The 13,349-nt window shown below is 49.4% G+C and overlaps 1 protein-coding gene and 1 long non-coding RNA gene across 3 annotated transcripts in view; one reads left to right on the top strand and one right to left on the bottom strand.

The window, feature by feature from the left end:
• Positions 1-13,349, top strand: part of CORO1C (coronin 1C) — a 41,179-nt gene that overhangs the window by 6,773 nt on the left and 21,057 nt on the right. For both annotated transcript variants that reach the window (XM_065693126.1, XM_065693128.1), the window contains exon 2: positions 10,064-10,263. In XM_065693126.1, coding sequence (XP_065549198.1) covers positions 10,069-10,263 — 195 coding nt within the window. In that variant the 5' untranslated portion in view covers positions 10,064-10,068. The remainder of the gene's footprint in view (positions 1-10,063; positions 10,264-13,349) is intronic.
• On the bottom strand, positions 6,734-12,527 carry LOC136021186 (uncharacterized). Its single transcript, XR_010615694.1, has 3 exons — positions 12,296-12,527; positions 7,947-8,089; positions 6,734-7,081 (listed from the first exon to the last, which is right to left on the bottom strand). It is a non-coding gene; the product is annotated as an uncharacterized LOC136021186 (long non-coding RNA).

Below are 13,349 nucleotides of genomic sequence, written 5' to 3'. Positions count from 1 at the left end.
CTTTCTGGAGCAGAGCATCTCCATTCAGAATTGCAGTGTGATGGGCCATGCTGCTCTGAGCTCTAACTCCAGCCTAACCATGATGTTGTCCAAGTCTCTGGTCCATCACAGGGCTGGAATCAAACTTGAGACACCACAACAGAGGTGTGGTCCAAGAGATGTGGTCTTAGGGGTGCTGCCATTACACTTGGCCATCCTCCTCTCTGATGGCATCCCCCAGGGCAGCACTGTCCTCTCAATGGGCTCCCAGCAGGTCTGGGTGCTGTGTTCCATCCAGCAGGCCCGTGGAGCATTTGTGGTCAGGCAGGGCCATCTGGAGAATGCTGCATCCTCGCTTGGTCAGTCTGACTCACACTTGGCTGCCCTATTTGTGAGCCTCGGTTGTGCTGATGTGTTGTTTCTGCTTTATTTCTAAGCTGGGAGGAATTTGTGTCCCAGCTCACTTTGTGTTGAGAGCAGAGGGCTTTCTGCAGGCCTTGGTCTCCTCATGATGGCTGTTGGTGCTCCTGAAGAACTGGGACCTGAGACTATTTATCTCCTTAAAACATCTTTAATGTTTGTAGTTTGTTCCTGAGGGTAACACATGTTGTAATGGAGGAATAAAAACCAGTTTAAGTCCTTTGAAGATTTCTCCTTTCAATAAATCTTCCTGTCATTTCTTTTTTTTTAAGGAAAGATCCCATTAGCTGTAAGCAAGGATAATCTGTAAAATATTTCCAGTAATACCTTAAAACCATTGGAGTTTTAAGAGGAAATGTGCTCACCTTAGAAAATATCATGTAATCAGGTTACCTTCACTCCTGCACCCCTTCTCGACTTGTGCAGAATGCGAAATCCTGCATGTGTTGTTGGTATTCCCATGCTTTAAGCTCCCAGCTCCTGGGTGCTGCTGTCTGCTTGACATCTAGCCTAAGTTCATCATCAAAGAGGGCAAACTACATCCTCTATACGGCATTGAGTTTCAGGTTGAGTGGCTACTGGTGAGCTCCTCTGTCACACACGTAGAAGGACTTGGTGTTTGCTGTTTATTTCCTTTGGGAACGTTTGATTGATTCGTGTTTCAGGAGATAATGCAGTTGGTTTCTGCTGTTGGCAGTCTCTCATGTTAGGAAGAAGGTGTTTGTGCCTTAGCTCGTTAGTTGGGAAAGATGGGACCTGGTGGTGATTTGGTGAGGAATTAATGAAGCTCTGGTGGGGAAGAGCTCTTTCTCCATTTGTAGCCACCATCCTTAGCTGGGACACAGCTCTCACCCAAAACCAGGTTAGAAGAAAACCTTGTGATGGATGTCTCAGGAATATGGTCTGGAAGAAGCTTGCATATAACCTTCAAGAGAGTAGAAGAATGCAGCAAATTGGGGTAGCAGCTCTGAACAGATTGATGCTTCCTTGTTAGCTCTGTTGCACTGATAAGAGAACTAGGTCAGCTCTGTGGAGAAAGCATTTTATCTGCATACTTCTCCTCACTGGAATCCTGGTGCTTGGCTGTGGTAACAGCCCTGCTGACTTGCAGCTCTGCTCAGGGGGTTGTGCTCTTCCTCCCATGTCTTTCCCGGGGTCAAAGTGTGGTCTGAAGCCCTGTTGCTTTTGTCTCTGTGGCATGTGCTGCTCTTACTGGGGGGTGATGCAGTCAGTCCCCAGGGGTGTAAGTAGCATCTTCCACCCTGCTGGTGTAATGTCTCTGGCTGAAGTTCATAGGGCTGTTGTTCAGCTCTGGAAGCATGTTGCTCTGTGTCTTGGCAGTGGATGAAGATTCAGTGTGTGAAGAAGCATCTCTGGTGTTTATTCCAGTGGAGAAAGTGGAGAATGAAGGCTCTTGGAGCCATCCTCCAGATATCCACCAATACATCACCCATCACCATGATGAATTCTTTGGTGTGATGATTCTTGTGTGCATTCATTGCTCTCTCTTTACGGTGGATGACACAAATTAAATGAAGCCAGACAGTACTCTCTGTTCAGGGTAATGGCTTTCAACTGCAGTGTCCTTTTGCCACTGTAAATGATGGTAAATGATGTAATGTTAGACTGTAAAGATACAAGCTACAGAAGGGTATGAATAGTAAGACCCCCAAGAAGGTGAATTGCATGCCTGAAAACCTTTAAGTTAAAATACCCATTGAGTCCCTGTGTGCACGTGAAAGGGGTGTCAGCCACAGCAGGAGAGACATGCACAGGGTAAACACTTAGGAAATAGCACGTACCTCTTGATGCCTGCAAGATTTAACTATTATAGGCACTTCTGGCTTAGAGATTTTTATGTTATAACAGTCTTAGTGCAATTGTTTCAGGGTAGAGCTCTGAAAACCCAATCGTATCAAGTATTTCACAGGTTAGAACCAACACCTTGCACTTTGTCCAGAACAGCAATTTCAGCTTAGTTTAAGTTTGGGTTGTGTTACATTTTTGAATGTGGTGGGCTCCCCAGTTGAGATATAATCAAATTCCCTGGTAGTTTGTGGTTTAGGTTCCCATCCCAGAATAGAATCTCGCCAGTGGTAGAACAGCTGGAAATTTCAGTATTACGTTCATATTCCAGCTTTTTGTCTTTCAAATGAAGTGAAATCAGATGGCAGGCTCTTGCTCAACCTAGCCTAAAGTAACCAAAGACTGAAAGTCATCTGTGCACAAGTCTGATGTGTTTTGGAATTGTGACCATCTGTAAGTAGCGTTCACCTTTGGTTTAAATAACTCTGAACATCTGATAACAAAAGTGCTGTCAGCAATAGACTTAATATGAATTGATTTGAAAGGGTATACCAGAGAAGGGGATAGCATTAGGTTTGAAAGCAGAGGACTGCGTCAAGGTCTTTGTGCCTGTTCCTTTTAGCTGCCAGAGGTTTCATGTGAAGTTTTAGGGCAAGCTGAAATTCTTGTGGCCTTGTGATTTATTTTCCGCCCCATTCCATCCTTGCCCAAATACTGCAAGACTTAATATCATGAGAGTGAGTTCACTGGTTCCCTCGATGCTTGGAGAGGGAGATGAAGCCTTGCTGGTGGTACAATGCCTCTCCACTCTAACAGTGGTGGCAATTAACTGCTCTTGTGGTTTGATGCCAGTCATGGCTCTGAACTCACCATAGGATATATGCTCCTGTGGTGGTCAGCCAATGTGCTCCTTGCAGCTCATGCTCACTGGATTCAAGGAAGGATGGTCTCCACTGTCCTCGCTATATGTGTGGCTCCACTGATGGAGCCGGCAGCAAACACTTGCCTCTTGCTTCCCCCGCGGATGCGTCTCACTTCCCTTCCTCTGCCAGAGGTGTGCTCAGAAATGCTGTCCTTGAAATGATCTGGCGGGCTTCTCTTCTGGATGAGTGAGTCTTCTGAGGTGTTCCTAACACTGCAGCATGGTGAGGTTGTAAAGTGTTCATGTGCAGTATGCGTGCAGCTGGACTTAGCAGGAGGCAGCCCGTGTCCGCAGGCACACACGTGTGTGTGCTGGTGTACAACACGCCGTGCACACGCAGGGGTTACAGAACCCACAGAGGTTGCACAACCAAGTGCTGTGAAGTTAAGAAATGCCACGAGTGAGCGATTAGGAAATAACCTGGGTGATACTTGTTCCCTTTTTCACATGCAGTGGGGTAGGGCTGTCAGCTCAGGCCTTGCTCTGCTGGGCAGGCAGTGATGCTTGCAGTGGTGGGATGGAGCAGGAAGTGCAATGGGGTGGTGGTCTCTTTATGGCTTAAAACCTGAATGCTTATATCCCCCATTCCATATGTGGCTGCACCTTATCTACCAGATGATGTTCAAAGTGCTCTGAAGAGTGAATTACTAGATTCCTTGTGGTGCTTATCTCCATGATGGCCAACTGCTCTGCAGATGTGGCTCAGCCCTGCTGGGAGGGAGGGTGTTTTTGCCATGATGGGGGCCTTTAGGCCTCAGGTCGAAACATCCCTGGCCTCATTATTGGCTCAGGATTATAACATTCTTCAAGGTTTCATCTCTGAGCACTCACTGCTCTTACAGACAAGCATCTCAGCCCAGGTGTTCAGAAAGACCTTGGGCTGTCCATGTTGCTGTGTCCCCAGCACCCTGTCCAACCCATAGCAAATGAGGCAGGTGCCCCCCGGTATTAACCATCATTGCTACTTGGTGCTGGTGGCACTGCCTGTTTTGTACCTTGGTTTATTTTCTTTCCCTCCTTATCTGCTTCTCAGTTGTTCAGTTATCTGAAACTACCTTTATTCCAAAGCTGCCACTGAAGTGGATGCAACCTCTTTGATAAGGCTCTGAGTTTGGGGGTTCACCATTAACAGCTTATCTTGACACGTTCCATTTGGAAAAGAGCCTTTCCATTCCCAAGTACCTACTGTTTATAAGGGATGTTCTCCCTATCCAGTGGATCTCTATCTCTTCACCCCCCTCAGCAGTAGCCTCCGGCTGCCTGTGACTTAAACCAGCCTTTTATTCCCCATGCCTCCCTTTCCAGAAGCGATCGCAATCACATGGGCTGAGCAGGATTTTGCCATTAGTGGGGGGTTTTCCTGTAAGTGTTCCCTAGCAGGATGCATTTCCTCTTGCATAAGCAGGCTGAAAACCCTCCGAAGCCACAGAAATACATCTGTTGGCTTCTTGAGACAGATAAATCCTTTATAAACAGGAAAATGGGCAAACTCATGGTAACTCTTGTGACACATCATGATGGGAGATCAGAAAGGAACGGAATGAAAAGTATCACTGTGCAAGTGTGGCTGATGGCATCCTGCCTTTCTAAGGTCCTTTTAAACACTGACACAAAGGCCAGTGGCTGAGCTGGGCAGTGGGAGACCAAGTGAAAAGGTTGGAAAGATTCAGCTGGAAGGCACTTGACATTTGGTGTTGGGGCAGGGGGGGAAGAAGAGTTCTGAAGGCTCTTTGCTGCATCCCCAGCAGGACGTGTAAGATGCTGTGTGTCCCGGAGTGGGATCCAGGAGATCAGCGTGGTCGTAGATCTGTCAGCACTTCTATTGTAGTGGTCTTTGCAGGGTGTCTAGCGCTTCTGTTTGGATTTTGCTGAGGGCTGTAACTCTGGCAGTATCGAAACTCCTTTCAGCTCCCAGTTGGGAGGGTTTAAATCCTCCAAATTTGTGCTTTACCCAAAAAAAGAGAAAATATTTCCTGTCTAGCAAGTGTATGGAGACGGTCCCAGCTCCTTAGCGAAGATTCAGCAGCACAACAATGATCTAATTAACTTCCTTGTTAAAGCTCCAGCTCCAAGTCCATTTCCTAAGAGTGAATGCCTGGCACAGCCCCATCAGCCAGGGATGCGCTTTCTTGCCCACTTGGGTATTTCCATAGTCACTTCCCAAGGGTCGCTCAGCCAGTCAGGTTGTATTCTGTGTCATAGAGGCTGAATCAGTCTTTCCTTATGGTGAATCATCTTAGATGTTGGGGTCTCATCTGATCATCCTACCAGGCCCAACCAGGGAGCTCCTGCCCGCATTGAACCTGCACAGGGCCCTGCTATGGGAACCTGTGTCAACCAAATTGAGCTGTGGTTTGCTTGCAGATGATGGAGGAGGGGATGGTCTGCGGTATTGAGAAACAAATGAGATACTAAATGCTCTTCACATATTCACAAGAGGCTGGGGTAGGGAGAAGATGACTTTTGGTGCTGGGCACTGAGCTAACCCCGCTTTGTTTTTCACCTGCTCACTGTCTGTGCTCGGAGATCTGCAGCCCCTGCTCTTTTCTAACTGCAGCCTGCACATCTCCCCCCTTCCTTCCCTCTGGAGAGCAGCCAGATCAAAATGGCTGTGATCCAACGCCAAGAATCACTCCCTTTGCTATGGAAATGAGGACTTGGAGGCTGCTCACCATGTGTTCATCAGAGAGTTCCTGCTGAGGATGATGAGCCGTAGGTGGGAAGAGGGCAGCGAAGGTGTGTTTGAACAAATCCGTTCGGAACAAATAAGGGTATTTTTGGGTACATCTGACTCTTTGCATTTTTTAAAGTCATTTTTAGAAAACAAACAAAAAACCCCTTTCCATCAAATGGTAAAACTGAGGGGAATAAGGTAGTAGAATTTCACCATAGGATAAAGGGTGTTTTTCTTCTATTAGTGAAAGGGGTGGCAGATCTCTTGGTATCTGGTATGTGAGATAGGCGTATTTTTGGGGGTGATGTTCTGGTATTGATCAAATGAAGGAAAGATATCATTATCTAAACTATCCAAATAATCCTTCTTAACCACCATATCCACATTCCCTGCATTAAAGCAGCCAAATCGCAAAACCCCTGGGCGCACGGTGCTTTGACACTGGGCAATTTACTGTGTTTTAGCTCAGCATGGCAAGTTTAAGCCTTCACTTTACCTTCCTAAACCATCAGATTCTAATCTTGATGCACAGTGGGATGGGTACATTGCCATGAAAACTGACTGTACACAAAGCAGGCCTTTTTCCCTTCCCCTGTTTGAGCTGCACACCCCGAGCGAGCAGGGTTTTGCTGCAAGGTGTGTTCTCGAGGAGGAAAGGGCTGAGCTGGCCGCAAGCTTCCTGCAGAGTTGCGGCACGTTGAGGCTCTGTGAGAACATCCCTGTGTGCTCAGGGTGCCCTGGTATCACCGCGAGTGCTGGCGGCTGGAAGGGTGATGCTGCTCTCGCTCGAAGCAGTGGATGCAGAGGCGCCGCAGCAGCACCCTTTCTGCACACAGCACCCAAACAGCTCGCAGCAGGGAGGAGCCCTCTCGGGATGAAAATGCCTGTCAGGTCTCTGAATGAGTCTGCACAATCCATTAATAACTGGGTGTGGAACTGCATGTTTTTATGGTGTCTCTTAACTGGGCCCCGGGCAGCTTGATAGTAAAGCGCATTTCTTGTCTTGCAGGGAGTTTTGAGTTGAATTTCACCTTTTCTTTGCGAGTGATTCAGTGAGGAATCAGCAGGGCTTGGCTGGGATCATGCGTTCCTTTCCCTCCGGGAATATGGCCCTACCTCATCTTCCATCCCTGCATCCCTCCCCACTGGGATGGCCACGGGTGCATCCCTGGGGAGCCCACTAGCCCCTGTTCTGGCAGTGCTCCACCTCCAGGCATGATGCACCATCTGCTTCGGCAGCTTCTCCCATCCATTTTGGCTATCCTGATCTCTTCCTTTGCCTGGAAACAAAACAAAATCCCACATCACTCATGAGCACTTGTATTTATAACCCCCAAAATGCATGTGCTTCACTGCCAGGTGCTTGACTATGTCCCCTGTGTGGAATGGTTTGCTCCTGGTATTTCACCATCCCACTGGTACTGCCTGTCCCAACGCTCCATCCAGCTGGAGGGCTGAACAAGAACACTCCTGGGGAGCTGTGCATTACCAGCACAGAAGGAGATTGGTGTCTGGATTCCATGTTCCTGCCTGGAGCTGGGGCTGGGGAACAGCTCCGGGTTTATGACTTCCCATTGCACTTCGGTGTCACTGGGTGTGCCCTGCATGGAAGCAGGCCTTTTATTTGTGAAATAGTTGGCAGAAAGCACGTTATGCAATTCTGTAAGTGCAGAGGAAGCCTCAGATCATCTATAATGTGATAGCAATCATTAATAATTTATACATAGCTTCTTTTGAACGTGGATGTCTTAAACACCCCGATCATTTGGGATTTTGCATTTAAAGATGACACTTGTGGGGTTTTTTTTCTTAAAACTGTGTGAGTTTGTAATACAGGGGTGTTCATGGCACTTCTGTGGCTTTGAAATGAGTGAACTGGGAGATTTAAGAGGGCACCAATGTAGAAATGGTGCTATGAGAAACACTGCAGGGAGGACCCATCTATTCCCAGTGGCTGGAGATAAAGGCAGAGTCCTTCATGCTGTGTCACCAGCCCCTGGTGCGCAGGTCATGGGTGGCTGAAGGCCATCACTAGTGGTGCGGCTTTCACCCCATGCCTGGGGACAGCTGTCTTCCTCTCAAAACCGACCCCATAGCGGTTGTATGTATTTAAGAAGCTGGCGTTTCCCCCAGCAGGTCACTCACTGCCTGGGCTGTGACCCTCTGTGCACTGGTGGCTATGATGGCTCTGGCATCTGGATAGCAGGTCCCCAAAGTGGAGATGGAGCCTCTGTGGAGGTGGCCAGTGCCCATTCCCAAATGCTTCAGCTGGCTGTGGTCAGGGTGAGCTGGTGGGAAACAAATACTCTGATTATTTTCCCCTATCTATGCAGACACCGGAGTGTTTGGCTCGATAGCTGTCTGTTATGTTAATTGTAACGTTTTTCTCCCCTTCAAACATATTATGTGACTGCTTGTTTCCCCGCTCTGATGAGTGTTTTTCCTCTCTTATGCAGCTCCTTGTTGCTGTTAGCTTATTTTGTTCAACAGGGATCATTCTGAAGTCTCTTTCTCAAGGCTTTTCATGCAAAGCCTTTACAGTCAGCGACAGCCCCACAACCTTTTATCACTCGTGCTGCAGACAGGCTGTGTGTGCACAGGGAGCTGTGCTGGAGCTGTCGTGTTCCCAGTCTCTCACTTGAGAGCTTCAGGCTGGTGGGTCTGGAGCGAGAAGCTCCATGAATCCAAGTTTTTCCCAGCCTCCGTGTGTGCTTGGGGACCGGCTGGGAGGAGAGATAGGAGGTGGCTCTGCTTATTTTTATGTTTTAAGTTCTCTTTTGCCTTCCCTAGAGAATAGGGCAGAAATACTTTTCTCATATGTAAAAGCAAGACTCTATATGGAGGCTCTGCTTTCTCCTGTGAGCACTGATGGAGGGAGGAAACCTTGTATGATGGGAAAAGCCTGTCCCAGATGTGAGGGGTCTGTAGGTCACATACATGGAGGGCAGGACACTCGCTTTCTTCCAGGGTTAGTGTTCCCATGTGGTGCTGTGTCCGTGTCTTCTTCGAGAGTTCAGGTGCTGGAGTTTTACCTGCAAGAAGGTTATAGTGAGGTGCAGTTGGGTCTCTTCTCCCAAGGAACAAGTGATGGGACAAGAGGAAACTGCCTCAAGCTGCACCAGGGCAGGTTTAGATGGAGCTGAGGAACAATTCCTGCCCCAGAGGGTGCTCAGGCATTGGAACAGGCTACCCAGGGCAGAGCTGGAGTCACCGTCCCTGCAAGTGCTCAAAAACCCCATGTAGACGAGGCCCTTGATGGCATGGTTTAATGGTGGCCTTGATGATGTTAAAGGTCTTTTCCAACCTGGTTGATTCCATGATTTTCCACCGGTCCCCTTCCCTCTATTCTAGCTTAATCCTTTGTGAAAATGGTTTGTCTCAGGAGCAGGAGTGCTGCAGGCACACGAGGTGAATTTGAGTCATTAGCTAGTTTCCATTACTCCTTTCTGCCCAGGAAACCTAATTTTATGATTTTCTTAGTGAGATTTTGGAGTCAGAAGAAAGAACTGGGAGCTGGTGAGCATGTGGAACCACTTCACAGGAACACCGGATTTGGAGAGCTTGCATTTTTATTTACATGTTCTGGACCCTGTCTGACTTGAAAGTAAACAAGTTCCAATCTGAGACCAGATTTAGCCCCAAAAATATGTGGAGACTTGTGTAAAAGCTCCTTTTAGGATTAGGAGCTTCCTTTGCTGCAGTAGGAGAATACATTTACAATGGGAAAAATGATGCTTCCCCAGCAAATTCTTTCTGTAAAACGACTTGGAAGTGCAGTTCAATTGTGTTTTGCTACAAAACAACCTGAATATTTAAGAGTAACTGAAGAAAAAGGCAAAACTGGCTGAGAACTTTGCAGATCTAAAGCAAGGTGCTGGGATAGCAAGTGAAATAGGGATTGTAGTAATAGGGCAAGGGGTAATGGGATGGATATAAGAAGTTCTTTACTGTGAGGGTGGTGAGGCACTGGAATGGGTTGCCCAAAGAAGTGGTAAATGCTCCATCCCTGGCAGTGTTCAAGGCCAGGCTGGACACAGCCTTGGGAAACATGGTCTAGTGTCAGGTGTCCCTGCCCATGGCAGCAGGTTAGACCTAGATGATCATAAGCTCCTTTCCAACCCAACCCATTCTATGAAGCAGTGTTTCTGTGTTGCTGACGCGGCGTGATGGTGCAGACCAGAGGGTCCCTTTGTCACCTCTGGGCAAGCAGGAGGCCCCCGCACGTGTAACTGATCTCCTTTTGCCGTTCCTCTTCTCCGCAGACACAATGAGGCGAGTGGTACGACAGAGCAAATTCCGGCACGTGTTTGGCCAGGCGGTGAAAAACGACCAGTGTTACGACGACATCCGCGTGTCCCGTGTCACTTGGGATAGCTCCTTTTGTGCAGTAAACCCCCGATTTGTTGCAATAATAGTAGATGCTAGCGGCGGCGGAGCCTTCCTCGTGCTGCCTTTGCACAAGGTAAGTGCTATTTGCAAGTTTCTCGCTAGCACTTGCTCAGCTTTGTTGTTGTTTCGGTGCCTGTTTATGAATAACATTAAGGCTGTGAAGTCTCTGCTGTGTGGTGACAAATGTTGCTCCACAGTGCTGGCTAAGGATCCGATTAATGTCTGTAATCAGTCGTCTGCTTCCTGTACATTAAACACAGTAAATAAGCAGTTTGCTTGACTAATCTGAGCCAGTTCTTCATGGCAGAAGTTTCTCTGTAGAATCACACTCCTGAAGGAAGCCTCTTTATGATAGCTGTGGCCAGGTATTTCCACTGTCAGGGGTTCAGCTTTTTGAGCTCTGTCACTTAGTTCAGGAATGTACCTGAGCCTAAATATGCCCTGCAGCCCTGTATTGGAACCAGCTTGTTCCTTTGCATCTGTCCAAGATGGGCATTTCACCATGGCCCTGGCCTCAGAGCTGCTCTAGACTGCTGTCAGCCCCTTCAGTTATTCTTTGTCCATACAGTATAAGAATAATCTTAGTATAAAAATAATCTCAGTAAGAAAACAGCTAAATACCATGGGAGCTGTACTGCAGTTCTCCCAGATTACAGAGCTGTGTCCAGGCTTTATTATACTTCAGTTAGATCAAGTACCTGATATAGCGAGGAGAGGAGCTTCATCTGATCTTAAGCAGGGAAACACCTCTTATGCTTTCTGCTGTGCAGAATGCTGCTAAGTCTCCAATAAATAACCTTCCAGTGAGCCTGTATACGCACTCTGCTTCTTTCCCTTCTGCTTTGAATTTATTTGTAGAGCCCCAGGGGTGTGCTTTATAAAACACACAGGGAAGCCAGGCTCCTGTCCATCAGCTGTGAAAACTGGGGAGGCTGAAAAGATGGGCACAAGGCAGCCTCTTACAGTTGTGTGGTATAAAAGTGTTACACAAATGAGCAGGAGCAGTGTCTGAGATAAATTCCTATTGCCCCTGATACTGCATACAGAGCATCTTACAAGTGATGTTCTCATCTCCCTTCCTGATGCTTAACCAGGAAATTCTTGTGATGAAAGTCTTTTTCTTATTTTGTGACTTAACTATACACTTAAGACGTCCTCAGTCTGTCATCAGCCCTGTCCTTTTTTCAGAGCTCCATCTGCAGATCTGCCCTGTTTATATATAGAAATAGTGACCAGAATTGAATATAGCATCCCACATGGCGAGCGCGCTGCAGGAACAGAGGCAGCGCGTTCTCACTTGTGCTAAGCAAACCCATCCAAACCCCTTCAGCCTCCTTAAATAGCTCCATTTTGCTCCTGAACATCCCCTTCCTTGCAAGTCTTCTGCTCTGGGCTCATCTTTGGGCCATGCGTCCTGCTCTGGGCCAAGATGGGATAGATCTCCATTAATGCTTTACTCAACACCACAAGCAGTTGCACCACGGTTCATTCAGATGCTGGTGGCAGAGGATGTGCACCCCTCTTTTTCCTTCTCGATGTTTTATTAGTCCCTAGCAGAAATTCCTGCTCATTTTGACTTTTTTTTCCCTCACATTTCTAAATACCACCTTAGTTTTATGTTGGTTTCATTGTTCCTCCCCTGTATTTGCCATTGTGCCCTCATTACTCCTGTCCCTGTACACCTATTTAATGCTCGCATATGAGCAGGTTTCATGCCAAGCTGGAGGAGCTCCCTCCCTAACCCCCATCCTGACACGTGCTTTTGCAGCGCTTTGCTCTAACCAGTTCCTGTGTTCCTCATTGACTTTTATAGCTTCGGCTGATGAAATCCTTTAGTTCAACACCCTGACAGTGCATCCTGTTCAGCAGAGGTATTCATTGAATCCCCACAGCGAGATCCTTGCTGTTGGACTCAGCCGGCAGGGAAAGGGTCCATTTTCAACCTTGGGTTTGGGATGATTTTAAAGCAGAGCCATAAAACTGCACTTGCTGCATTGCCCGGCCTTCGGGCTGCCCGTGAGCCCTTCTAGAACCTACTTGCCCCGTGTCTGAACCTACTGACCCTCTGCGGAGGGCTCTGCCATCACAGCCGAGGGCGTTCTTACCCACTGCACATGGTCCTGTCCGGCCCGAGCCCCACCAGTGCTGTGGTTTCCGGGGGTTTTATTGGCGGCGGGTGCCTTTTTGCTGCCTGGCGGGCCGGCCCCTGCGCCCGCCGGCTCATGGGCAGGGGCTCGGGGGGTGATTTTGGGGGGGTTCTGGCCGGTTTTGGGTCTATGTGGATGATTCCGTGTGCATTTCGGGTGTCTGTGGGGAACGGGACGCCGCCGCCATGCCCGCCGCCGCCTCACGGGCGCGCACGCGCACGCGCGCACCCGCTCCCTCCGCAGCGGCACTGCGGCGGCCGCGGCTTTTTACCTTATATGGTCATGGCAGCGCTCGGGGCCGCCGTCCGCCGGCGCGCTGATTGGCGGGGGCGGAGGCGCGGCGCGGCAAGTGCGCGCCCGTTAACCCCTGCGTGCCCGCGCCGCGGTGCGGGGCCGCCGCCGCCGCCGCCGCAGGGACCCGCACAGCCCCGGTGCGGAGCGGCGGCGGCGGCAGGCGGGGCCGGTGCGGCTGGAGCGGGCTGGGTGGCTGTGGAAAGGCGTTGTGCGTGCACGTGTGCAGGGGCTCTGCCGGGAACTCGGCCTTCCCAGGCTCCAGACAGGGCCCCGGGCACCGGCCGGGCGGCTGAGAGTGGCGGTGCCCGCAGGTTGGTGCGGCTGCGGAGGGTGGCCGGTGCTGGAGTGAAACGTGCTGTGGTTTGTATCGGTTAATGGTGTGTGGATGATCGTGACCAGCAGTAACTGGGCACACCAGGGGCAAACAGGGAAGCCTTTGCTTCTTCTGGAGTACAGGAAACCTGGAGAGGGGCTTGGGACAAGGGCCTGTAGGGACAGGCCAAGGGGAATGGCTTGAACCTGCCCGAGGGGAGGCTGAGATGAGCTCTTAGGCAGAAGCTCTTCCCTGTGAGGGTGCTGAGGTGCTGGCACAGGGTGCCCAGAGAAGCTGTGGCTGCCCCATCCCTGGCAGTGCTCAAGGCCAGGTTGGACACAGGGGCTTGGAGCAAGCTGCTCCAGTGGAAGGGGTCCCTGCCCGGGACAGGGGTTGGAGCTGGGT

This window comes from Lathamus discolor, chromosome 12 (assembly GCF_037157495.1).
Source record: "Lathamus discolor isolate bLatDis1 chromosome 12, bLatDis1.hap1, whole genome shotgun sequence".
NCBI lineage: Eukaryota > Metazoa > Chordata > Aves > Psittaciformes > Psittacidae > Lathamus > Lathamus discolor.
The sequence above is the reverse complement of the archived record's forward strand: the minus strand, read 5'-3'. Positions and strand labels throughout refer to the sequence as shown.